The sequence below is a fragment of the Trachurus japonicus genome, chromosome 12, assembly GCF_045865225.1.
Source record: "Trachurus japonicus isolate A0001 chromosome 12, Traja_1.0".
Classification (NCBI taxonomy): Eukaryota; Metazoa; Chordata; class Actinopteri; order Carangiformes; family Carangidae; genus Trachurus; species Trachurus japonicus.
Genome location: NC_140918.1, coordinates 27,777,379 through 27,801,690, shown reverse-complemented (window position 1 = coordinate 27,801,690; position 24,312 = coordinate 27,777,379). Strand labels below are relative to the sequence as shown.

At 42.7% G+C, this 24,312-nt stretch overlaps 1 protein-coding gene across 1 annotated transcript in view; it reads right to left on the bottom strand.

Annotated features, from left to right (window-relative positions):
* Positions 1-7,057: 7,057 nt before the first annotated feature.
* The window catches only part of LOC146977698 (ras-specific guanine nucleotide-releasing factor RalGPS1), a 104,384-nt gene continuing 87,129 nt past the window's right edge, over positions 7,058-24,312 (bottom strand). The window contains exons 12-20 of the mRNA XM_085794120.1: positions 15,711-15,837; positions 15,022-15,173; positions 14,855-14,903; positions 13,321-13,401; positions 11,428-11,533; positions 10,166-10,258; positions 8,475-8,580; positions 8,289-8,380; positions 7,058-7,266 (exon numbers count right to left, since the gene is read on the bottom strand). Of these exons, the coding sequence (XP_085650246.1) occupies positions 7,237-7,266; positions 8,289-8,380; positions 8,475-8,580; positions 10,166-10,258; positions 11,428-11,533; positions 13,321-13,401; positions 14,855-14,903; positions 15,022-15,173; positions 15,711-15,837 (836 nt within the window). The 3' untranslated portion in view covers positions 7,058-7,236. The remainder of the gene's footprint in view (positions 7,267-8,288; positions 8,381-8,474; positions 8,581-10,165; positions 10,259-11,427; positions 11,534-13,320; positions 13,402-14,854; positions 14,904-15,021; positions 15,174-15,710; positions 15,838-24,312) is intronic.

Below are 24,312 nucleotides of genomic sequence, written 5' to 3'. Positions count from 1 at the left end.
TCCCTTCACATCCCAGTGTGTCAGATACAGTGACAGGTTAAAGGTCGCCAGTCACTAACTGAACAGGACAATGATAACAGAGCAGTGGTTCCCAACCTGTGGACCGGGGCCCTATGACGGACCGGGAAGGTGAGGCCAATGGGCAGATGTGGTGAGATATGTATTCAATTTTTTTGATAGTATCTCTCTCTATATATGTGTATAATATAATGTTTTTTTTATGAAATGATTATTAAAAACATAAAAATTGGTTTAAAGCAACTCCTTTCATTATGTTTTTGGTATTAAGGCCAGTCATTGTGATTAGACAATGATAGATCTGGTCATGCTGTCTCATCTTTAAATAGTCTTTGGAAACAAAAACTTCTGCAGTTGCACAAAATACTACGAGCAAACAGCAACAAAGACCGTTGCTGCAATAAAATACAGGATTGAAGTGGACAGCAGCTGCAGCAGTTAACACTGACTCACTGATTTATTATCATGTTGTAATTATCACTGGCCGTGGAGGCTGATGGGAGCCAATCAGGGAGCGGCAGTGGACAACTACATCATCACTTCCAGTCACTTCCAGTTTGTGTCTGTCCAGAATCCAGACTACAACACAGCTAGTTTTCAGAATAAAACAGGTCCAACAGAGTTTTATGTGTTCAGTGAGTCATGAGGAGGAAACAGACCAAAAGAGACTTTAGAGTTTTAAAAGGAAGAGGTGGGAGAGTCCGATCACACATCACAACCGTGGCACAGACTGGAGCAGCGTGATGAAGAAGAGAAGAAAGCAAAGACCGGCATGTGTGTTAGGGGAGTTGGTGAAGGTTGGGAGCCACTGCTGTACATTCATTTACTCTCACAATCTTTACAGCAACGACACACTTTAATGTGGAGTTTCACCATGTTTGGCTCTGTTCTCAGATATGATAATCCAGTGTTGGCTTCACATTTGGCCTCCAGTCTGTTTGAGACAGAGTGATATGACAATAACATTTATCAGCTAAGATTTGACATCACTACTTATATATCTTGGTAAATCTCCCTTTAATTAACCAACAGTAAATGCAGGTCACTAACTGACAGGGAGTTTTGATTTATAGAGTTTTGCATGATTTTTGGCTGATTAGCTGATTTGTCAGATATTCAGTTTGCTGCCACTGTAACACACATTTGCCCTGTGGATATGTGATGAATTGGATTATTTTCAGTGTTATAAACAAGATATGATATATTATCTTGTTGTTATTATTAGATACCAGATTATTCAGTTTAAACATAAAACTTTTTTTTTGGTATAAAAATACATCACTTTTTCATCTTGTTACATCACAAATCGCTCAGTCCTCCTTGATTTAATCAGATGAGAAGAGAGAAAACACCAGTTTCACATTTTTACATCCAATATAGAACTTGATCCAGGCTGCCACAGGAATAACAGCTGAACAGAGCAATAAAGTTTTCAACACAGCCACTAGACCAGGAGGATACGTTCTCTCACAGCTTACTGTAATACACAGGAATAACCTTCCTCTTTTTATTGTTCAAGGATCTCAAGATTTCAAAATAAATCAGCAGGATCAAAAATCTGACCAGACAGGATGACAACTCCTTCATCTGTGTTCGATACCGAGAGAAACAGACACCAGAGGTACTGAGGCTTCACATCCAGCCCTCGTCCTGTCCTCTGAGTGCGGTTGCCAGGTTTGAACACTCTGAACACACTCAGCACAGGCTCAGCGAAAACATCCTGGACATACACGGGTGGATTCTGTACAGGGATGGCACTTTTTCATATATATAGATATATAATTATGGTTCAAATCAAGTATAACAAGTGCAGGTCACCATGTTCGACAGGAACAAGCTGTGACCCGAATGTCACCAAACGTCTCTTTAAAGTTTTATCCTTCAAACACCGTGTAAAACAAACTGTACATCAACAGCAGCAGGACATGAGAGAAGAACGTCTGTTTCCACACAAGGATCAAAAAATGCATCAATCAACATTCAATCAGTGCAGAAAACCTCTGTCAGATCAACCACAGTTGTAAAAGTGAATAAATAACACACAGGAACACAGGCTCAGTCGTTCCCAGGTGATGCTGGGTGAGTATAGACAGTTGAGTTACAGTGTTTACTAGTGGTTAGAAGAGAAGTACCATATTTCTATTATGATATTAAGACATGTGTTGTGGTGTTAAGTCACAGAGTTTAAGGATCTTTAAAAGGATAGATCAACATTTTGGCAAATTAGCCCCATTGGCAAAACCCCTATAGTTTTGGAAGTACGTTCTTTACCTTTAATTGTCGGTGCAAGCTATTTTTAGAACGGTGGAGCACCCTTTTGCATGAATTTACCTCGAAAACAACTCTTCTCGTAACGTTCCGTTATTATCTCATAGCGTGGTGAATGTGCAGGTCACAACTTGTCCACCAGAGCGTTTTGGAGTTGTTGGATTGTGTATACAGTATGATGAGTTTGATGAGGGAAACCAATAAATCCCATTAGCCTCCGTAACGTAGCTCTGAGCAGCTCACGGCTCTGCCCCACAGTTCTAAAAATAGCTTGCACCAACAATTAAAGGTAACGAACCTACTGCTAAAACTATAGGGATTTTGCCAATGGGCCAATTGGCCAAAATGTTGAACCATCCCTTTAAAAATGATAATTTATATTGGTTTCCATTGATTCTGAGTCTCAGTCAGCAGACCCCAGAAACCTGCTTGTATGGTAGAACTGAGTTACATGACACCTGCAATACTCACATCAAAATAGTAATGACTAAAGCTGATATCTCCACTCATATCTGATCCCAGAACAGTGTTCTGCCCACAGATATGACTACGTTATGTCAGCAACTGTTCACTCCTATGGGAGAAGTGATCCACAGTCACTGAAGCATATACTATCTATACTGATCTACTGTATTTCTCACAAGCCACAGATCTCCTGAACATTCTGACATTGTCAAACAGTCTTGTGCACATCAAAGTGGTCTTCAACAGGTGTGTAGGAGCAGACGGCATCAAAAAAAGGAGGAAAAACACCTGCACACTGTCTATACTTGCAACATGGACCTTCCTCAGGTAGAGGTAACCCCTCCCCTACCTGAGGCCCGTTTTGTTTTTAACATTCTGACATTAAAATGATATTCTTCAGACAGATGAGGAGTACATTAACTTTGTTTGAAGCCTACAAGATCTGTTCTCTCAGTGGGTTTTGGGTCTGGATTCACTGACTAGAGCTGCCTGCATCAGTCTACAACCAGTGTACAACCTCAGATCTTCAATATGTCATTAAAAGTTATTTACTGATATAAAACTTTGCATTTCTTTGCTCAATAATACGATTATATGTATTTTCACTGGAGCGTTTTTGAAGTAAAAACAGAGTATTAGACTGATGTGATCTGGTGCTGGGTTCATTTAGTTCATTTAGGCATTCAGAAGGGATCACCATGGCCACGCCCACTTAGGAGACAGGAGGTGAAAACCATTTCTCTTTGACACTGTTTGTAATGTCACATCTTTTAGAGTGAAGTATCTCTGTTCACCCTCTGGTGGACAAACTACGGTAAAGCTCTTAAACCCCAAAGCATTATCGTTTCCTTTGGTGACTGTTCTTGTTATTTACTGGCTGATATGCAGAATACATCAACACTGATACAAGCCAGCACTGGCTCGAGCAGGTTTCAGGAGTCTGCTGGATGGTTCCTCCCCACAGAAACACAATGGAAACCAGTGAAGAAAGATTCAATTCCAGTTGAGTCCAAAACACAGAAGCAGAATCGATCAGTTACATGTGATTTGTAGTAAAAATGAAACAGGTTATTACTTCATCTGTACACAAACAATAATACTGGAGAATCAATGGCCGAGCTGACACTAACTAACTTTGGTCAGGAACAATCTGTGACTGAAGAATAAAAGAATATCAAACCTGTAGCTTTAGCACAGAGATTACTGAAGGTCATGAGTTCATTATTGTTTAGCAATATATTTTTTTGTTGCCATGATGTTTGATTTCATCAGTGACTGACAGTTATCATGGTTTACAATGACAGGGAGACATTAGAAATAAAATGACATCTATTAGTAAATATTTAACTTCATTTACATTTTTTTTTTTGAGTTTCACTCTTAAATAGTCATTCTGCTTTATTACAGCTTGGATCTTATTTCAGAGCTTTGACCACAGTGAACATGACATCACTACAGCAAAGTCTGACAATATCTAAACCTTCTCATTTAGAGGTCTGATGCACCTGAAGCGTGTGCACATCACTTTGTCCAAGCCACAACCTGCAGGTCCTGATCAATCCCTACAGTGTCAAACTAGTTCATACAAAGTGTTCTCAGGTCCCAGATCAGTGTTTAGAGGCCAAACAGCCATAATAAATAAAGAAGTGATCGTGGTGCAGGTATGAAAAAAGGAGAAAGGGAGGTAGAGAGCTAGAGAGAGGTATTCAAATGACAGCAGCTATCGAGTCACATCATTGGTCAGGCAGCTGAGTGTTGGAGTTTCCCCATTGGTTGTTGACCGTTCTAAGTGACTTGGACCAAACAGGTTCTGTTGGAGTGTTTTACAGCTGCAGCGTTGACAACTGAGCTCATTGTCACCAGATTTAGAGACGTGTAAGAACAGAACCACCACTTCCAATACACTGAGCCTCACCTCCATTACAGCAAATGAACTGCTTTTATTTCATGTATCTTTATTACTAAAGGAGGCAGAGGAAGAACTGAACATGAGACACTGAGCAGACAGAGAGTCATCAGCAACAAGGCTGTTGTGAAAGTTCATTATGTCTACTGATTTAACTTACAGTAGTTCTTCACTTCATACTAATGACTAGGACCAACTCTACATATCAAACAGAGGGAGTCAGATATTAATAAGGATGATTAGAGTCTGTTATGCTCTGCAGGTGAAATAAATAAAGACTAAACTGTTGTGGATCCCTGTGGGTCACCTGGTGTTAGTCCTTGACCTGGTGACCTGGGATCCAGTCCATCCTGTGGTCCTTTACTGCAGATCATCCACTCTCTCCTTCTATTTCTATGATAACACATTACTGCACAGTAAATGCAGCTGAAAACAGTGAAAAGGCCACCGCTCATCCGTTGGCAAAATACTTGCTGGAGCTGAACTGTGGAACTTAGAAAACAACAAAATAGCAACCGCACACTCACAACACTACAGATATCAATTTAAGCTTTCGGTCATTGTGACCTTCTTCAGGCATGAAGGTCACAATGACTGAAAGCTTGCAATAAATTGATATTTGCACAGTGTTTTGAGTGTGAGGTTGCTATTTTGTTGTTTTCTAAGTTTCACAGCTTTCACAGCTCAGTCTTTGTCTTTCATTGATGATTCTGTCTGTCTCTGTCAGACAACATCTCAGTTATAAAATCAGCACTGGACCACAGGTGTTCCAGATGTGTACTAGGTGTTGACCTAGTCTTGGTTCAGCAGTTATTTAGACAAACATTAGCTTGACACACTTATGATCCATGACCAAGAAATGAGGAGCAGAATCATCTGTTGACCAGAGATGACAGGTAAATGTCTTCAGGTTTCTGTTAAAAGGGTTTTCCATGGAGTTTTTCCTCAGTGGATGTGAGGGTCTAAGGGCAGAGGATGTTGTTACGATGCCATGTAAAGCCCTTTGAGACAAACTGTTTGTAAAAACGGGCTATACAAATAAAATTGCCTTGCCTTGCCTTGCCAGGTGTGGCCAATGGGACACTTGGATAACATGTTGTATGAACTAGTTCTCCTGCAGCGTAACGTGACCCTGATGACCTCATGACCACAGTGGATCCTTTTATCTTCCCCTCAGTTGACTTAGGTTCCCAAATCCCCTCTGTAGCCTGCCACTGATAAGAACCTGGACAAACTCAGAAAATAGAAAACAAGTTCTAATAAAGCAGAATTCCTTTGAATTCAACATCACATTTAGCTTTTAAAGCAGGTTACTGAACAGTACCAATGCTGATGGAGTCTTCCCTTCTCCAAAGGTCCTTGAGGAGGAGGTGAGGAGAACTAGGTTTTAGGGTGGCCTCCCACCGACAGTCTCTCTGAGGAGCCGCTTCCTTCTGCAGGTGGTCAATTTCCCTTTGTCGGCCAATTGAAAAAAATAAACTCTTTTACAAATAAATACAGTATTTACACGCAGGTCACACACGTTGATTGTTGAAAGCTCGGTACTTTGCTGTAAATTGCTTTAAATTCCGCTGGACCGGCTGCCTGGGCCTCGGGGTGTGGACGACAGCTGGCTGCTCTCGGGGTTTATTGATCGCTTTTCACCGCGTCCGCAGCCGTTTCCATGGTGTTTGACTTGTTTCTGTAGAAAATAGTGATTGTTGCTATTTGTAAACCTTTTGCTCTGTAATCAGCAAACACCTTCTACAGGAGAACTACCGGCTGAGGTAGCGGGGAGGGGGGGGGTGAACAGGTGAACTGGTCCAGGGGGCTGCTTCCTCCATTTACCCACAATTCAACACCAGCTCCCGAAGCCGAAACTCGTGGCTCTGGATTGTTTTTGTATGACTGTAAGCTGTTCGTCACAGGGCTAAACGCGATGAGGAGTCCTCACCGTCCGTTCTGATTCATAGTAAAGATAAAACCTTCTAACCGGGTCGTGTTTTCCATACTCCACACTCCTCCTCTGGCAGATCCACGATCAGTGTGTTCCTCAGTGAGATGTTGAGATGCAGAAAAACTAAACCTTTCGCCCTTCACAGCGGAACAAATCTTCTTGGTCGTCTTTTCCTCCTCTCTGCATGGAAACCCCTCGCTCCGTCCGAGGGCAATCTAACACTGGTGTGTGTGCGCTGCAGCTCGACATCCAGCCGGCAACACTGGAGGTCCACATCTGCACACTGATGAGTCGCTTCACCCGGGCAGAAAACCCAACATGGGCCAAAAGAACTATGTGCTTGCTCACATGTTTATAGCAGCGTAACAAATGACAGCGAACGAGGAAGCTTTAGAGAAAGAAACGAGGGGCCGTCTCGGTGGCGGCGGCGGCGGGGGCCTCTCCGGGGGGCGGGGGCCTCTCCGGGGGTTTGTCACATGGAGTCACGGTGAAGAAGAGCGCAGGTGTGTTGGCAGGTGCAGCAGCTTCTTCACATGCTTCTTTCTTTTTAGATACCAATCAGCTGTAGTCAAGTTTATACGTCCCAAACTAATGGGTTTGGCACAATGATGCCCCCCCCCCTCCTCCCAGATCAAGTCCGCTCTCATTCAAAAGACATGAGGTTTGCTGGTATCTGTTGAAAGAACAGAGCGTTAGAAACAGGGTCTGATGTGCAGGCTGCTCTGGCTCTCTGTTATTTTATTTGTCCACTTGGGGGCAGAGCAATAAGCTGTAGAATCAACACTGATGTATTTTTATAATTTTTTTTTTTTGAACACTGATGTATTTTTATCTATTCAAATCTATTTATTTACATATAACCAGGGCTGGCCCCCAAATAGTCGACCAATCGTTAGTCGACCAAAAAGTCATTAGTCAACCAAAATTTCATTGGTCGATTGGTCGCTGGGAAAAAAAAACCCAAAACATTTGGAGCCGTGTCTTGTCAAAATTAAGTCAAAATCGATGTGACTGAACTGTGTATGAAAGGCTATAGGGCTTTTAATTTGAAGGCCCAGATACAGGAAGTCGTTACACTCACTTGCTGTCACTCGCCTTTTATCTTTTATTTTTACACAGCAGGTCCCTGTGATATCACGGTTTTGAGCAGTACTTTCTCGCTAAGTCTGGTCGATTATTCGACTAATCGCCCTAAATGGCGACTCTTGGTCGACCAAGAAAATCTTTGGTCGAGGGCAGCCCTAATATTAACCATGAATGTGGTGACTTGATGAATATTCCCTCTCTTTTAGCTCTGTGTTTGGTCTCCTCCAGCTCCTCAGGGAAACATCTGGCTCTCCAGCTGCTAGCTGCTAGCTGCTCTCTGTGTCTGTCTGCTGTTTGATTCTTGGCTGGTTGTGTAAAGATTCAAACTATAAAATCAAAACATTGAGATGAAAGACAATAAAATGCCACAGAGATGGGAGGGAAGTTACCCTGTCGCACTAATAACATTCATCATCTCCAGTGCTAATATGAAAACATTTATGCAGCTTTAAACATCTATCACAAGTTTCTACTGATGAAAGTAAAAGTTAAAGTATTTGATCTTACAGTCAGACAGGGTTTATTTCTGTCTACACTTTGATCTCTTGAGGAAAACGAGTTTAAACTGACCCCATGTTCCACACAGGTCAGTGTGTGTGCCGAACATACCTGAGGTCTGCTGCTCCTACAAGCCTCCTCCAGGTTCTTATGCCAGATGATAGCCGAAAACCTGGATCCAGTCTGGAACTTGTAAACATTGCCTGTGAAGAGAAACAGATATGTGATAATATGAAATGAAGACGAGAGAAAAGAAAACAGCAGCAGCAGCAGCTCTGATGGAGGAGTGAAGCTCACCTTTGTCTGGGTCGTTGAGCTGGAAGATGTTGGGCCTGGCCGGGTCGTCAGGCAGCACCACCATCCATCCAGTCACACACACCTTCTTACACGGGTTGGACTTGTACTGTGGCAGACGGAGGATTACAGAGGGTCAGAGGTCCATATTACACACAGGCTCACAATACGACAAAGGTGCATATGGGATTTCTTCTCTTTTTTTGATACAGCACAAGAACCACTGGATCCATCTTCACTTATCCGTTTATTTGGTTTCCCAGGGTGAATATCTAAACAATCTGTATGTTATTGTCAAGGCAGCTCATTCTATTCTGAAAGAATTTCCCTAGAGGAGGAAATGGAAGCAGAGAATATGATTCCATAATATTTGTTTTGCCCCCCTCTGGCGACCACTGTGAAGGATGCAGGTCTGGTAGTGAGGTTGGTTGTTGGACTCCCAGTGCCGGATTAAATGCAAAATTCTGCATCTAAAAAATACCATGATCAAAAAAATGCACAACTGTTTCTTTTTTCCATGTTTCCATGGAACATTAAAATTTGCCATGTTGCCGAGGCAACTGCCTTCAATGAAAACTCACAGGCTTCACAGTGAAGCTTTGTCTTGATCTTAGGGCTTTCCTGGGCAAATCTGAGCTGGATCTGATCATCAAACAGATGTAGCAGTAGGAGTAGATGTAAAAATGTGAAAAAGCAGTTCCAATACTGTCTTCACAGCTCTGGCCCCAGACATAATAATAATAAAGAGCAGTTTTCATTGTTGTATGATATAGCACTGAGCCTACATGACCATCAGATATAGAACTCATGAGTGACACATCACTGTATCACCCATGCACAGATAAACCCTGAAACAGGCTCCAGCCCCCGCACCACCATAGAAACACCATCTGATGAAAACTCTCAATCTTCACAATAAAACTCCATCATCTGATCAATAGCCCTGTCCAAGACCCATATCATATATATCATATACTGTAGCACCACGGTCCTCTGCTGGAACACATCAATCAAAACCTGTTCAGTCTTGATTTGATCATTAAAGAAATACATACAGCATTCAGTGTATTTTATTTTGAAAAGACAAAGACACAGAGGCAATTTATCTGTTTTTATCTCCTCGCGCCTCGACAACTGAAACAACCTAAACCAAAAATCTATTAATGGGCTCCAGACTGTTTTACCCTCTTTGCACTCAGGCCCAGTAGCTTTTAGAATTGATTTTAGGATCCTGGCGTTGACTGTTAAAGCCTCTCTTCATGCTTTATATCTGACCTCTTAACAGCTTATCAATCAGCTCCCACCCCGAGACCCTCAGGCAGAGGTGTTTACTGAATGCTATTGACAACTTTTTATCCTAATGGAGCCACTTTTTACTGTTGGGTGTTACTGATGTTCACTGATCTCTCTCCTGCTGCTGACTCTGCCTTTGGTATTTGCACAAATACTGGATCACTGTTTTATTTTGCTGCACTTTTATAATGTGGTTTTAGAAAAGCTCTGATACTGTTATTGTTACTGCTGATGTATGTAAACACTTTTATTTTGAAATGCCCGGCATGTCAAAAAACGCTAGACGTAAGTAGCTACAGAGCTGATGTGGATGTGAAGTTTGTTGACATCAGCGGCAGAAATCCTCTGTTCATATGACACAGCCTGGACAGTCTTATTTATGTTTCAGCCATCAAACTCACATGTTTCCTCTCTGAGGCCCTCAGAGCTTTGGCCCCATAGAAGGTCAGTGTTGAGCCAGACAGAGAAATCCAAAACCTGGTCCACGATGCCAACTGCAAGACAGAGAAACATGGACGTGTTGAGAACATCCCCCTCCTTTCAGACAAGACCTCTCTGGCTTTAAAGGTTATATCTACAACTTTTTCATCAAAATGATCCCGATAGCTCTGTGGAGAAATGGCATCGTGCTAATGCTAATGCTAACTAACAGTCAGTCGGTACTGTAACGTTTCCGGTGCAGGCGTGATGCTGTGTATTTGTCGGGTTCATCTGCAGGTGAGTTAGTGTTAAATGATTCAGATGTGTTTCCAGTCCGCTGTCAACACCGGAGCTGCTGCTCGTTAAATATGGTTAGCGTTAGCTTAGCTTTAGCTACTAGAGAGCGGGCGTGAGTGTGACACTGGCCGGGAGGAATTCAACTTGTAGCTAACACCTCTATTAAGGGTGTTTTCACACCTGCAGTAGTGCGCACTAAATTTGGTCCAGTTTGGGTTGGTGTGAAAGCACATCGCACTCTAATGCACCAAAACTAGTGCGGCCTGAGGAGGTGGTCTCGGTTCGGCTCCAGCCGAACTCTGGTGAGCACTAGTTGATGTGTGAAAGCAACCGCACTCTGGTGCGACCCAACTGCCAGGCGAACTCAACAGGTTTGAGCTAAAAGTGCTCCCGTAGTCGTTGACAACGGGTTAAGTTAACGCAGCGGGGAGACCGCCCGGTGCTCCGGTCCTACGGAGCTCTGTCCCCACAAACGAAGCAGCAGCAGCGGGGCAGCCGGTCGGTGCGTGTCCGCTGAGTCCGCTCAGACACCGGACAGGTCGGCGGGTCCGTCCCTTGTGTCCGCGGAGCAGCTGGTTACCTAGCAGCAGAGGTCCGCCCGTGTTTAACGCTTAACCGGGAACTAACGGGACCGAGCTGGGTGAACGCAACTGGAAACCAGCCGGAAGTACCAAACAGAAATACATGCAAACAATATAGAAATGACCAGAGCTACTAACAACCGGCCCTACTTGAGTCTCCATCATTAAAGTTTTATCAATCAGCGGTTCCAGATTTCAACCGGTAGTCATGGAGACGTGACGTTCTCCAAATTTGGTCCCGAGTGACAAAAAGCAGGTGTGAAAGCAACCGCACTAACTGAAAAATGAAACAATGTATCATTTTAACATTGGGTGCGCACTAAACATGTGTGAAAACACCAGTGTCAAAGACCTGGTGGACCCACCTTGGGCTTCCGTCCTTCCTTCATCATGGTTTTCCTCCTCAGGGGTCCTTCGATGGTCACCCCCCCGGCCTCGCTGCACCCGTAGCAGGAGTTAGCAGCAGAGGAGCTGAGGGTGTCACAGGAACATTATGAGCCAATAAGACAAGTTGTCAGCATTCAGAGACCAGTCAGCACACGGTGCTGGGTGAGCTCACTGAGAGGGTCCACATGATGCTTTCATTTGATGCTGCTACAGACTAGTTCCTGGATAACTCTGGATAACTCTGACAGAGGAGAAACAACAAAGACTAAACTCTCTGACCCTCTGCTAATGTCCTACTGATGATGTGACATTTGACTTCATGACTGTCTATAAAAGTTTTGAATATGACCAAAGTGTTTGACAGGGACAGCGTGCAAGACACCAACACTCACACTATGGATCCCAGCTTTGCTTATAGTGAGATGACTGAGACAAGACAAACATGAAGCTCAGCACAGTGACTGTCACAGACTGGAGCGCCTCATCCAACTCCACTGACTGCCACAATGTCAGGTTAATGCTCGTGGCTCTACATTATTCTCTGTTATGTGTGTGTTTTCCTTATGACAGATGTTTGACGATGCATGTGGTCCACTGTGAGGACCTGACACTGAGCTGTGCTGATGGAGGATAAACTAATAATGGATGTGTACACTTTAACATCATAACAATCTTTTGTAAACTTTGTAAAAAAAAAATAAATAAATAAATAAAAAATATATATATATATCACTCTAACTCGCTCTGTCCATGAGTTTCTGGTCCTCATAGTGAACTGTATTACTGGAACACTGTATTATATCATATTACATATTATGTATTATATCATAATACAGTGAGGATTTAGCTGTACATTTTGGGAATAAAATCATCATATTTCAAGAGAAAGTCAGAATATTAGAAGAAAAAGTTGTAATATTGTGGGAATAAAGAGAACAATCAGTGTGGCCTGTTGCCTCTCCATCAGTAAAACAGACTCAGATTCTTTACAGTCTTCTCTCATGTTGATGATGATGATGATGAGGAATCTCCTTAGTTATAGTTATAGTGTATTTGAACAGGAGGCTCCACGTTCCTCATCTTAAAGCTTTCCCCTAAACCTAAAACTACTAACTCTATTCTCATGATGACTTTTCTTCTTGAAATATAATGATTGTATTTTCAAAATTATGACTTTATTCTGATCATTTCAGATTTTATTGTCCTTATTTTGACCCTTATACTCAATCATAGTTTTTACAATGTTGTAAATAATTTGTCACTAACTTTTCTCTCCAGGATCATTGTCGCTTTAAATCTGGATAATCTGAAGAGATAGTTCAACCTTTTGGCAAATTGGCCCATTGCCATAATCCCTATAGTTTTAGGAGTAGGTTTGTTACCTTTAATTGTTGGTGCAAGCTATTTTTAGAACGGCAGCGCAGAGCCGTGAGCTGCTCAGAGCTACGCTACGGAGGCTAATGGGATTTCTTGGTTTCCCTCATCAAACTCAATCCAACAACTCCAAAACTCTCTCGTGGACAAGTTGTAACCTGGACATTCACCACGCTATGAGATAATAACAGAACGTTACAAGACAGAGTTGTTTTCGAGGCAAATTCATGCAAAACCGCTGATGCGCATTCCCGTCAGGGGCAGTTTTTCGGCAAGCATTTGCCTCGAAAACAACTCTGCCAAAATGTTGAACTATCCCTTGAACAACACTCCTTTGCACAGCCCACAGTCAGGTTTAGTCTATGAGGCAGAGGTAGAGGTGACCTCTGACCTCCAGCAGCATGCAGTGAGAGGATGAGGTGATGACACACATCATCTCCCCAGTAAAGATGAGTTCATCACTTAAACTGGTATTGACTCCGCCCACTCCACTGTACCTGTAAACATAGCTGCGGCTCCGGGGGGAGTTGCGAAGCGGGACCCTCCAGTTGGGGCCCAGTGTTGCATACATGCGGCCCCTGTTTGTCACACAGTGTCACAGTCAGTGTGAATGTGTGTGTCAACCAAACACAATTCAAACTATTTACATTTACAGTCATATTCTGGTTTTTATCTGCCACTCTGATATACACTGTATGTAGATGGGATTTCATTTTGTATCTTGTTGCTTGGACAAACACAGATATACACTATGATCACTTGACATAGGATGTTAGCAACATTCATATACATTGATATCATATACACAATGAATATGCTACAAGCACAGATACGTACATACTTGGTGACAGAGAGGAGAAATTCTAATGAAAATTAAAAGGATAAATCTGTTCATTCTCTATTTTCTTATTTTAAAGTGTCTTGCCTCACTACCGAGTCCATGACCAGCAGATAGACACCATCCTTTCGACTGTGCGTGCAGTAACAAGGGAGATAGAGCCGTATCGCCCGTAATTAGCTTAGCTCAAACACTGAAAGTGTATAGGTAGTGTTAGCCTGCCTCGTACCCGAGCCGAAATCATCAGTCAGAAACTGATTTCATTTTAGCTCTAAACTCTGTAAATATATTACTTTATCAACATTTCAAACATTTTTAGGTGAGAAAGTAGCCATTTAGATCAGCAGTGTGTCGTTAATTTGTCTAAATACCAGCTGTTTACAAATTTGTTCGGACGAATTCGGCGCTATACTCAAGCTAGCCGTTGTGAACAACGCACTTCCGGTTACTTTCACAAAATAAAACACCCGTTGCCCTTTACATACAGAAAACCATGACGATAGAATTTGTGCTTTTACTTTGAAATAGCAAGCTAACCTACCCTCGATGTAGCTAGCTTGAACCAATATAAACCATCTTTGCTCGTCCCGTTACCGGCATTTGACCGCTCAAGATGCCTTACCGGAGAGTTTTGTCAGCTCTGAGACGAAGATCGGCCCGCCGGTTTCCGTTTAGAGTTTCTGAAGAGTTTCTCTGATGACTTTAGGTGGAGGCAGGCTAACACTACCCATACACTTCACATACACACAGCGTTTGAGCTAAGCTAATTACGGGCGATACGGGCTCTCCCTCGTTACAGCACTCGTTATCTGCTTGTCATGGACTCGGGAGTGAGGCAAGACACGAAAAAAAATGTTGGCGTATCCCTTTAACACAGGTGAAGATACAATTCAGTCATAAAGCCTGATATTATCCTCAAAGGACTCCAGAGAGTGTATTAATATGCTGCTGAAAACAGACCACAATAATCAGTAATGCTGATGAACTGAGATATCACATTGTTGATGCAACTTTTTGGAAAACTGTCAGAATATAAAGAACCTTCCAGTAGATTTACACTCACTTTATTGAGACTTAAGTTGATCAAAGTTACTGATATGAAGGGAGCAGTTCTTTCTGTCCTTCATTAAACAATTAAATAAGTACATTTTAGATATTAAAACCCTGAAAGATGAATGATGATTGGCTCTCACCTCTCCATTCCAGGTGACAGCTCCTCCCCAAAAGAGCTTTCACTGCTACCTGTTAGGGAAAATAAAATAACAATCTTCAGTTTCAGGTATACTATATGAGAAAAACGGATTAAGCCCAAAGCCTTGGCCTGGTCGATGACTGTATTTACAGTATGTAGTGTACATACCTAACGACAGGCCGTTGGACACAGACGTGCTGTGCGGGTCGTTTCTGACGGGACTCTGAGACTCTAAGAAACTGTCGTCCAGCAGGTGTCTGGCCTTCTCTATGGGAAAGGTGGCGCTCCGGCTCTCTGACATGCCGTACTGACACATCATACTGTTGCGACGGGTCAGCCAGGAGGAAACAACACAAAGCTGGAGGTTAGATGTGGGACAGGACGTTTTCTTGAAAACTCAGATTTATGTTTTTCTACCCGAGCCTAGTTACACCTGAGATCTGGGACCACAGTGTGGACGGACACTCTGCTGCTCAGACAGGTTTTAAACTCTTTAATCACTACTATGCAGTCTTAAACACATCAGGGGTGATGGCTACAGGAAATGTAGGAATACAATGAGCAGATCCTCCCTGAAAATATGGACCTCTGGAATGTAACAGTACATTTACTCAAGTGTTGTTTTTAGTACTATTCTGTCACCTGAAATCAGTTTAAATACACAACCGTATGGTGTTCGATCTTCTACAGCTGTGTCCTACATAGCTCATCTGTTTGATGTATCATTTTATCATTTTACTAACTTGTTAATACATCTTAAAGGAGACATATTATTCCCCTTTTCCACAAATTATAATAGTTCCCAGGTGTTTAAAAGACATGTTTCATCAATGAGCGTCTGTTGTAGGCCTACTCACTTGTTTCCCAGGCTATGGCTCTTCCTGTGGTGGGATGGTGGAGGCGTGGGGATGTTAACCCCCACAGAGGCATCGGGGCAGGTTGGTCTTCGGTTGTACCTCATGGAGGCAGAGACCTCAGACAGGCCTGAAACACACAGAGCATGACATCACTGCTAGCTGCTGCAACACTGCCCGTCAGTTTCAGCTCGTCTGAGTCGTGACATCACAAGTCACTGGAGGTCAGGGTAGAAGAATTAGTCGACACATTATCAACAGCCCTCACCCTAATAATAATACCATTCAAACTATTTAAAGGGCTGGTGCCGAGGATTTAGTGGCATCTAGTGGTGAGAGGCAGCCAACTGCTGCACACCCCTCCTCTCACTATCTGGTGACCTTCAGCTAATGCAGAAATGCAAAAGCTCCTCTCTAGAGCCAGTGATTGCCACATTTAGGTGCAGACAGTGGTGGTAACACGTGCCCTTTTATTTCCAGCATGTGCTTAATGGTATTTATGAAAACAAAAGCCATTTCCTCAAGGGAGGAACGCTACTAATCAAAACCCTATTTTTGTACTTCTCGCTTTTACTGTTTCAGGTTGTTTTTCTTGTCTGACTGGTTTTCTCTTCCTCTCCAAACACCATCGTCTATACTGGAGAGGAGAGGAGTTGGTGTGTGTGTGTGTGATGCTAACATCATCCTTTTGTTTGTGGAGAGCAGCAGTTCTTAACAGATTTGTGTCTTGAGTCTCAGGCGACATACTGGAAGACCCTCTTTTGGGTATGGTGAGTAGTGTGCTACGTACTTACAACAGTAGTTTAACTATTTGCACAGTGATTCAAGTGACTTAAAAACTAAAAGCACTTATTTATTTTAATCTTTTCTACTTCATTTTAATTTTGCTTATTCATTTTTCTCCTAGCTCAGACCAATACTTAATGAAAAATAAAATCTGATTATTAAAAAAAACAAAACAAAATAAAACAAAATGTTTAGGCCATAAAAAAAAGGAATAATTCTGTTTATTTTAACTCTCTCTGAGTAGCCGTGCCCTCTTCTCCTCTCATCCTGCACACTGTGTCAGGTCAGGTCATACTGTATCCAGGTAATGCATTTGTCAGAGAGCCACCATCACACACACACACATGACCTCAGTACATGTGCAAAAGCCAAGGGTGTGTGTGTTTCTCAGTGCTCACGTGTCCTCATGGATAAATCCCCTGAATCTTAGCCTGAGGAAGAATCACCATGGCGACATTCAAACAGTTACTGTTTATAAAACAAGCTGACACCCCAGAGCTCTCCCAGCAATGAAGGCATTATTTTTTGGTTTATGTTACTGCATTTTTTCTCCACCACAAGTTTTTGCAATTAAGCTATTTTATGTATTATATTCCACATGTACAGTGCCACTGTTTATTTATTTTGGATGGATGGATGGCTGGATGGATGGCTGGATGGATGGATGGATGGATGGATGGATGGATGGATGGATGGATGGATGGATGGATGGATGGATGGACAACTTGTTTATCCCGTAGTGGAAATTCAGGTGTTCAGGAGTTCAGTTGTAATAATCATAATACTTATAATAAATCATAACACAATAATAATGAAATGAATTATTGAACCACTGCCTTTGGCTGAGGTTTTGTTGCAAGAAACACATTCAAATGATAAATGGGCTATACTGTATATGCTAAAATAATAATTATGTAAAATAATTCAAGATCTCCAGCTGTTGATAAATGTTCTTCACTGCTGCAATTCACAGACAAAACTGGAGTTAACTGAGTTACACACTGGAGACCTGGGGATGTTTTTGTCCCTGTGACTCTGCTCTCCTAAATTCCATCAAAACAGTAAATATTAAATCAGCCCTCCTTCAAAATGCTCTCTATCACATCCACTAGATGGAGCCAGTGAGGCGAAGACTGAGTCCTGACATGAAACCCATCATTAGACCAGAAACCAGTTCCTTCATCTGATGCACTGAGCCCAACAGAGAGTGTGAATGTGTAATTGGTCGGTCCATATGTTCCTGTCACTGGTCTGACCACAGCTCTGGCAGGACGGCGTTGGCCTGGTGAGCTGGTGCCATGTTACCACCAGCGTTAGAGGGAACCTTTGAGTCACTCTGTTCCTCCCACTGGGGCCTTTTAATTACACGTACTAGACCGGTCTGGACCCGGCAGGACGGTCTAACATGTTCAACATGCTCACAGTGGAACACCCTGGAACACACTGGGCCTGTATGAAGTGGTGTTGTGGTGCAGAGAGCTGGTGAGGCTCAGTCTCTGCAGAGGACACAGAGACAGCTGTGTGGGATTCTCCACTGATGAGCTGCAGTGGAATTTACTCAAACTGGAATCTTTTTTACCAACAGAAGGAATTTTTTAACTTGTCTGAAATTTTCTAAAAGCATGGGTAATAATGCGGTGAAGTCGGAATGAGAGGAGTCCATGTGATGTGGCGGGATAATGTGATCCCTGAGGGACAGAGCGGCCTCACGGTGCCTTGATTGCTCTACTATTAGCTCGTAAAAATGTCCACTTTGAGGCTCTGCACCAGGAGAAGTGCGTGCTCAGCGCAATGATCCGCACGGTGATGAACTCACCAAAACCATTTAGCAACAATTTGAGGGTCTAAGATCTACGTATTTCAGAATATCACAGTTTCTTCACCGTTCATCTGTTGCTCATTAGAATTAGTTTTGAGATGACTCAAAGGAAAACACAACTTTAGGGTGACAGGTTTTGTCAGAGCTCCCAGATCAGTTACTGTATGTGGCAAAAGAATAATAATGAGTAGATATGATGAATAACACTGCACTTCTCAACCTGATCACATGGAGGAGCACATGCACAGGTGGTGCCTCAGTCCTCATGGACAAAAGTTGCTGATGCTACTGAGGCGTTAAAGGGATAGTTCAATATTTTGGCAAAATGGCCCATTGCCATATAGTTTTAGGAGTAGGTTCGTACCTTTAAACAATCAAATTCACAATCCAACAATCTCAGCGTGGTGAATGTGCAGGTCACAACTTGTCCACCAGAGCGTTTTGGAGTTGTTGGATTGTGTATTTGATGAGTTTGATGAGGGAAACCAAGAAATCCCATTAGCCTCCGTAGTGTAGCTCTGAGCAGCTAGCGGCTCTGTTCCGCCGTTCTAAAAATAGCTTGCGCCGACAATTAAAGGTAACAAACCTACTCGTAAAACTATAGGGATTATGGCAATGGGCCAATTTGCCAAAATGTTGAACTATCCCTTTAAGCCTTAGTTCTTAGTTCAGATTTCTTTGTAGATCTGACTTTGTGATGCAGCCGTTTACATTATCTTATAAAATTTGGAGACTCCAGTGTGAACTTGTCATGGTCACACACACACACAGCACTCTGTGGAAGCAGGTGACCGCAGAAGTAGAGGATAAGTAAAAGAGAGATACGATATGAACATGTGTGCCGTTGTCTGCACAGCCTGTGTACTATGACAAATGTCAATTTACATAATATACACTTCTTATGTCACAATTTGACATAAAAGTCAGACTGAATTTCTGTATGGGCCACATCAGTGTTCAGACTGAGATCATGTTTCAAACAATCAGCTCTGTATCTGATTTAGAATCACATATGAAAGTGGGTCAAATCTGATTGCAAAAGATCAGATTGCATGTGATTTGAGCTGTTGTCACACTGTCAAGAAACATCACATAGAGGGGGAAAATCTGATTCAGGCCACTTGGGCTGTATGAACTTAGCCTGAGTCTCCTGTTGGCCTGAGATCCCTGCGAAACCACAGCTCCATAGTTGTTGTATGTGGTAGTTATACTGCTTCGCCGAGCAGGACACAGTGACATAAAAGTGACAAAACTCATCTTTTTTTGTTTGTTAGAATGAAATCATAATGCACCGTGTAGTTTTCCCATTGTAACAGTCTTCTCTCTGAGAGCTCGCTGAATGCCACCCTCTCAGTCACCACATCCAAACAATTACCGAATGGATTTTCATGCAAAGTGTGATCCAGTCTATGATCCAGGGCTCTCCACCACCTAAACATCACATATGGGAATTATTAAAAGTCAGTAGATACGACACTCGGCGACACCTCACCAGCTGCTTTTTTGCTTTCATGTGTATTTTTTATTGGTAGTCTATTAAGTCTTTGATACTGTAGATTATTTCCATGCAGGCGATAATGAGGCTGACATGTGACATGTTGGGACGGCCGGGTCATCACGGGACAGCGGTGAGCTCATATAGACATGTCTAACAGAAACCACTGTTGTGCCGTTGATTGAGGTTAGCTCTTAGCTCATCTCTGTGGACATGCACACATGCTTAGTCAGCTCCTCGAAGTGCAGCTACGACATTACCCAACAGCTTGGATGAATTATCCAGAACTTCTAGAAATAGATGATTTATGACAGACCCTCGGAACATCAGCTCCACTTGAGTGAGCCGATACTGTCATGGTTACACGTAAAAGTCACATCTGAGAGGGGGGAGAAGGGGGGTCGGGGGTTTCCCTTCTTGTTCGCGCACAAAACGGCTGGAAGTGCGCGAACTGGAAGTCACGTGCGGTTTCACCCCTTCCCTCCTGCACGTGTTGCCATCTTGCTGTAACACGGAGAGAGTGAGTGAGGAAACCAGCTTTTTCTGTTTGGCAGCGTGCGAGGTGCATGAGGCCTGTTTATGCAGGGCGAGCCAACGAGGCAGTGGCCAGAACAACCAGAACAGCCTTTTTTTTTTTTTTTTCTCCTTCCCTTGCCATGTTACATAACTGCAAATGATCATCTGACCAGCACGAGCAGGAGAGCACCGTCTGCAGGCCGCCAAACACGCCGAGGTGCTGCTGGTCCCCGGCCGTCGCATGTCACTCAGGTGGCCACACGGCACCGTCACCGTCACATCTACGGCTTCACTCGCCACTGCAGCTTCCTGTTCGGTCTCTAGAGTCTCACTGGTGAATTAGAGGCATCTGCAGGAGTTTAACCTTTAGTTCAACTGGAGTTGCTCCAGTGAATGAGGCAACAAGTGGAGGTCTGATGAACCATGATAACTTTGTGGCACTTTGCTTTAAAATCTCGGACTTTGACCTGTGTATGTGAGTTTGTTTACAGTTATAGGCAGCATGGCTAGTTAGGGGTCACATGTCTTTACTGTGTGTCCTCACAGACACCCTCCCTCTATCTGGATTACTGTCTTTTAACTTGTCTCAACCAGAAATCTACTGATGGTCTCCAGACTGTACAGAGCTCTGCTGCCAGGCTTTTTAACCAGAACCAAGAGACGTAACCACATCCCTCCTGTTTCAGCCTCTCTGCATTGGCCAGTACGTTTCCGAATGGATTTCAACATTTTATGGATGATTTTTAAAGCTCTACGCCCTCTCTCCAGGCTATATCTCTGACTTCTGTGCACACCAGCAGAACCCGGAGATCCTCAGGTAAATCAGTACACCAGGCTGCAGCCTGCAGAACGGGACAGAGTCAACTGTTTACCTCCACACATTGGGATTTTATTGCTTTAACTGTCATGTTTGGGCATCAGCTGTGATTTGCAGCATGAAGTGTACTTCTAGCACACATAGATGGAAGTCACCAACCTGGATATGCATGTTTATCATTGGACAGGAAGTTCAAAAAGTAATCTGAGAGCTTATTTTAAACTAATAACTCTCAGATACATGACCTCTCAAATTTCCAGTTCAGCATTCTGCAGCCTGGTACTCCTCCAGGTAAAAGCGTGTCTGTCTGTGCCACTGTGAGCTCCCCCTAGAGGTCTGGAGCTCTGTCTGTGGTCTCATCTGGATATGCAGCATTTTCTTTGCTGCATTTTGTTTTAGAGGTTTGTGTGTTTTCGTTGTTGCATTGTTTCTGTATTTGCAGAGTGAGAGAGAGAGTTCACTGTTCACTGTTTGTTTTGGTTTTACCCAGAGATTTTTTATTATCAGAACCTTTCTGTTGTATTTGTTTTGAATCAGCATCTTTTCTGAATTTGCAGCTGCTTCTCCTAATGGAAAAACCTTCCTTATCTGTCTCTGTAGTTTGTAACCTAGATTTTTTTTAAATGCTCTATGAATAAAGATAGAAGATAGTTTATTATTATCATTTCTGATTTGCAAAACATGCATGAAAACCTCTGCAGAGCAGTGAAGTTATTGTTGGTGTTTTTTATTCTTTCCTGTGGGTAAACACTGTCTGAGCACATTCATCTTTCATTTTATTAGTAGGCTATTGAATCCTTTACAGTTGATTTGTTTACATTGCTGCGCTGTGCGTCGTTATATTGGTCGAGGGAGTTCTAATGTTATAAAACAGCACATTTTTTGGACAGCAGTAAATATACAGAGCTGTATTTTTATAGCCCATTCTCATTCAGAGGATTTATCTGAACTGTCTGATTCGCCAGAGCTTTTGCTGTCAGGACTCCACAGCTCTGCTACAACATCCTGTTGAACTTCACTACGTCCAGTATTAAATCAAAAGTTTGGTTTAAATCACTTCTTAACACATATTTCCCTCACCAGGCTTTTGAATAATCTCTTTTAAATGTCATATATTATATTTTAACATTATTATTTGTGTTTCTGTTTATCGTGTTTTATTGTAGCTTTTTATAGTAGTCTAGATTTGTTTTTGTATGCTTGTAATCTTTGCAACAGTTCTGACATTCTATAAACATATCATAATAAATTATTCCTGAGATTCGGTGAGTGCATTATTCTGATCTTTTTTTTAACAGTGTGTTTGTCACTCAGTATAAGACGGATCAGTTGGTTGTGTCAACACTGAAGCCCAGCCAAGACACTGCTGGTTTCCTTTACTCCTTCAGAATAAAAGCCCCCTGTCCTGTGTTCATTCAGCCAGCTGTGATCCATGGATGATAGTGAAAGTAGTGAGCTCACGGCCTCAGTGGGAGTCCTGATTACTACAGATAGAGTGAATAAAATCAGTTCATATAAACAGTGGGTGGTGTGTATGGTTGTGCAGCTGGTTGTGGGGTTGTGTGTCTCGCACACGTGTTTTTTCGTAGTGGACTCGCTGTGAGCCGATTTCATAAAATAGAAGCGAATCAGCTCAGGGAGACCAACATGTGACTGTTGTGCTTCTCGACGGACTGGCCTTTACTCTGACAGGAACCAGCTGAACCTGCGCTGAGACAGAAGCGTTCTGATTGGTGGAGCTCAGGCTCTGCTGCCAGACACAAGCACCGCTACTCTGCATCTCTCTGCCTTGTGTTCATAAGGATTCGGTTTGTCTGCAGTAAGTGTGTAACCACACTCAGAGACAACAGAGTGTGTCCTGAAATAAAACTGCAGCGGCGTTTTTCCCACCGAGACAAAACAACTCATCTCCTGCCACATGTCACACATTCTGGTCATTTCATATGACCTTATTGGAGTGGAAAAAGTTTATAAGCAGACGGCCTGCTGTGTCATAATGATGGGAAAAATAAGTCTTACATAAAGATCCTCTAATGATAATGAAAACTGAACATTCTTTTGTCATAGTGACAGAAACCAAACGTCCCCCTCGAGGCTTCAGGCCGTCTCCAGCCAAACTTCTCCATGTAACAGCTCAGACTCATGCTTCCTCCTACACCGGCGTCCTGTGCATTACAATTATTACAGAGACTGCAGCACGTAACACTCTTGGCACAGGGGGACGCTTTGAAATTAAAACCTTTCCTCCTCCGCTGCTCAATCCCCTCCGGTCGGTCCTGCGACAAGCACATAATGACTGCGTCGCTCTGTAAAAGACGAAATAACACCAAGTCTTCTGAATCTGTAATTACACTAAATTGTGAGATAAGTGAGAGAAAGAGAGGGTTGCCGTAGTAACCGCTGTAAACAAATCCCAGCATGTGGCTGGCCCGGACCGTGAGACATGAGTCCATGGAAAAAGACGGCAGACATGTTGCTCCTGTTAGCTGCGTCGTTAACTCGCTCATGGGATGTTTTAGTCACTCCGGCTCTACGTGACTTTGAGCGAACAACTAGCTGCTCTGACTGGACCAGAGTGATATGAGCTCACTCACCTCCAAATAAAACTCATTACTGTAAAGACAAAGAACTGTGAAGACACAGTGTCAAACCCTGAAGCTACTGATCTTTGTGTTTATCAGCTACAGACAAAAGCTTACACATCATGGCCAATACCTTTAAAGGTCCAGTGTGTAATATTTGTCAAGGTTAACTGGCAAAATCTGAATATACTACCAATGAATATATTTGTATAAGTGTATAATTGCTATATAATAAAATCTGTTTGGTTTTCGTAGCCTTATAATTCTTCTTTTATATGTACATAGGCCTATAGCAAGGGTCTTGCTTAGAGAGTGGTGCCATCTTGTGCCGCCATGTTTGTACGGAATGGAAAATCCAGCCAACCAGAGAGCATGTTTCAAGAGTTTCACGTTCATTAATAATATACAAGAGAATTATTTAATAGATACATTTTACACACTGGATCTTTAACTCCATTGAGCTATCATATTGATATTTCATACTATGTATGACTAACTAACATTTATATTTAAAGCAGAAGTAAGCGATCCGGTCGTTTGGGCTAATGCTGCGTTCCAGGCAGGCTTTTGAAACCGTAAGTTACAGCTTC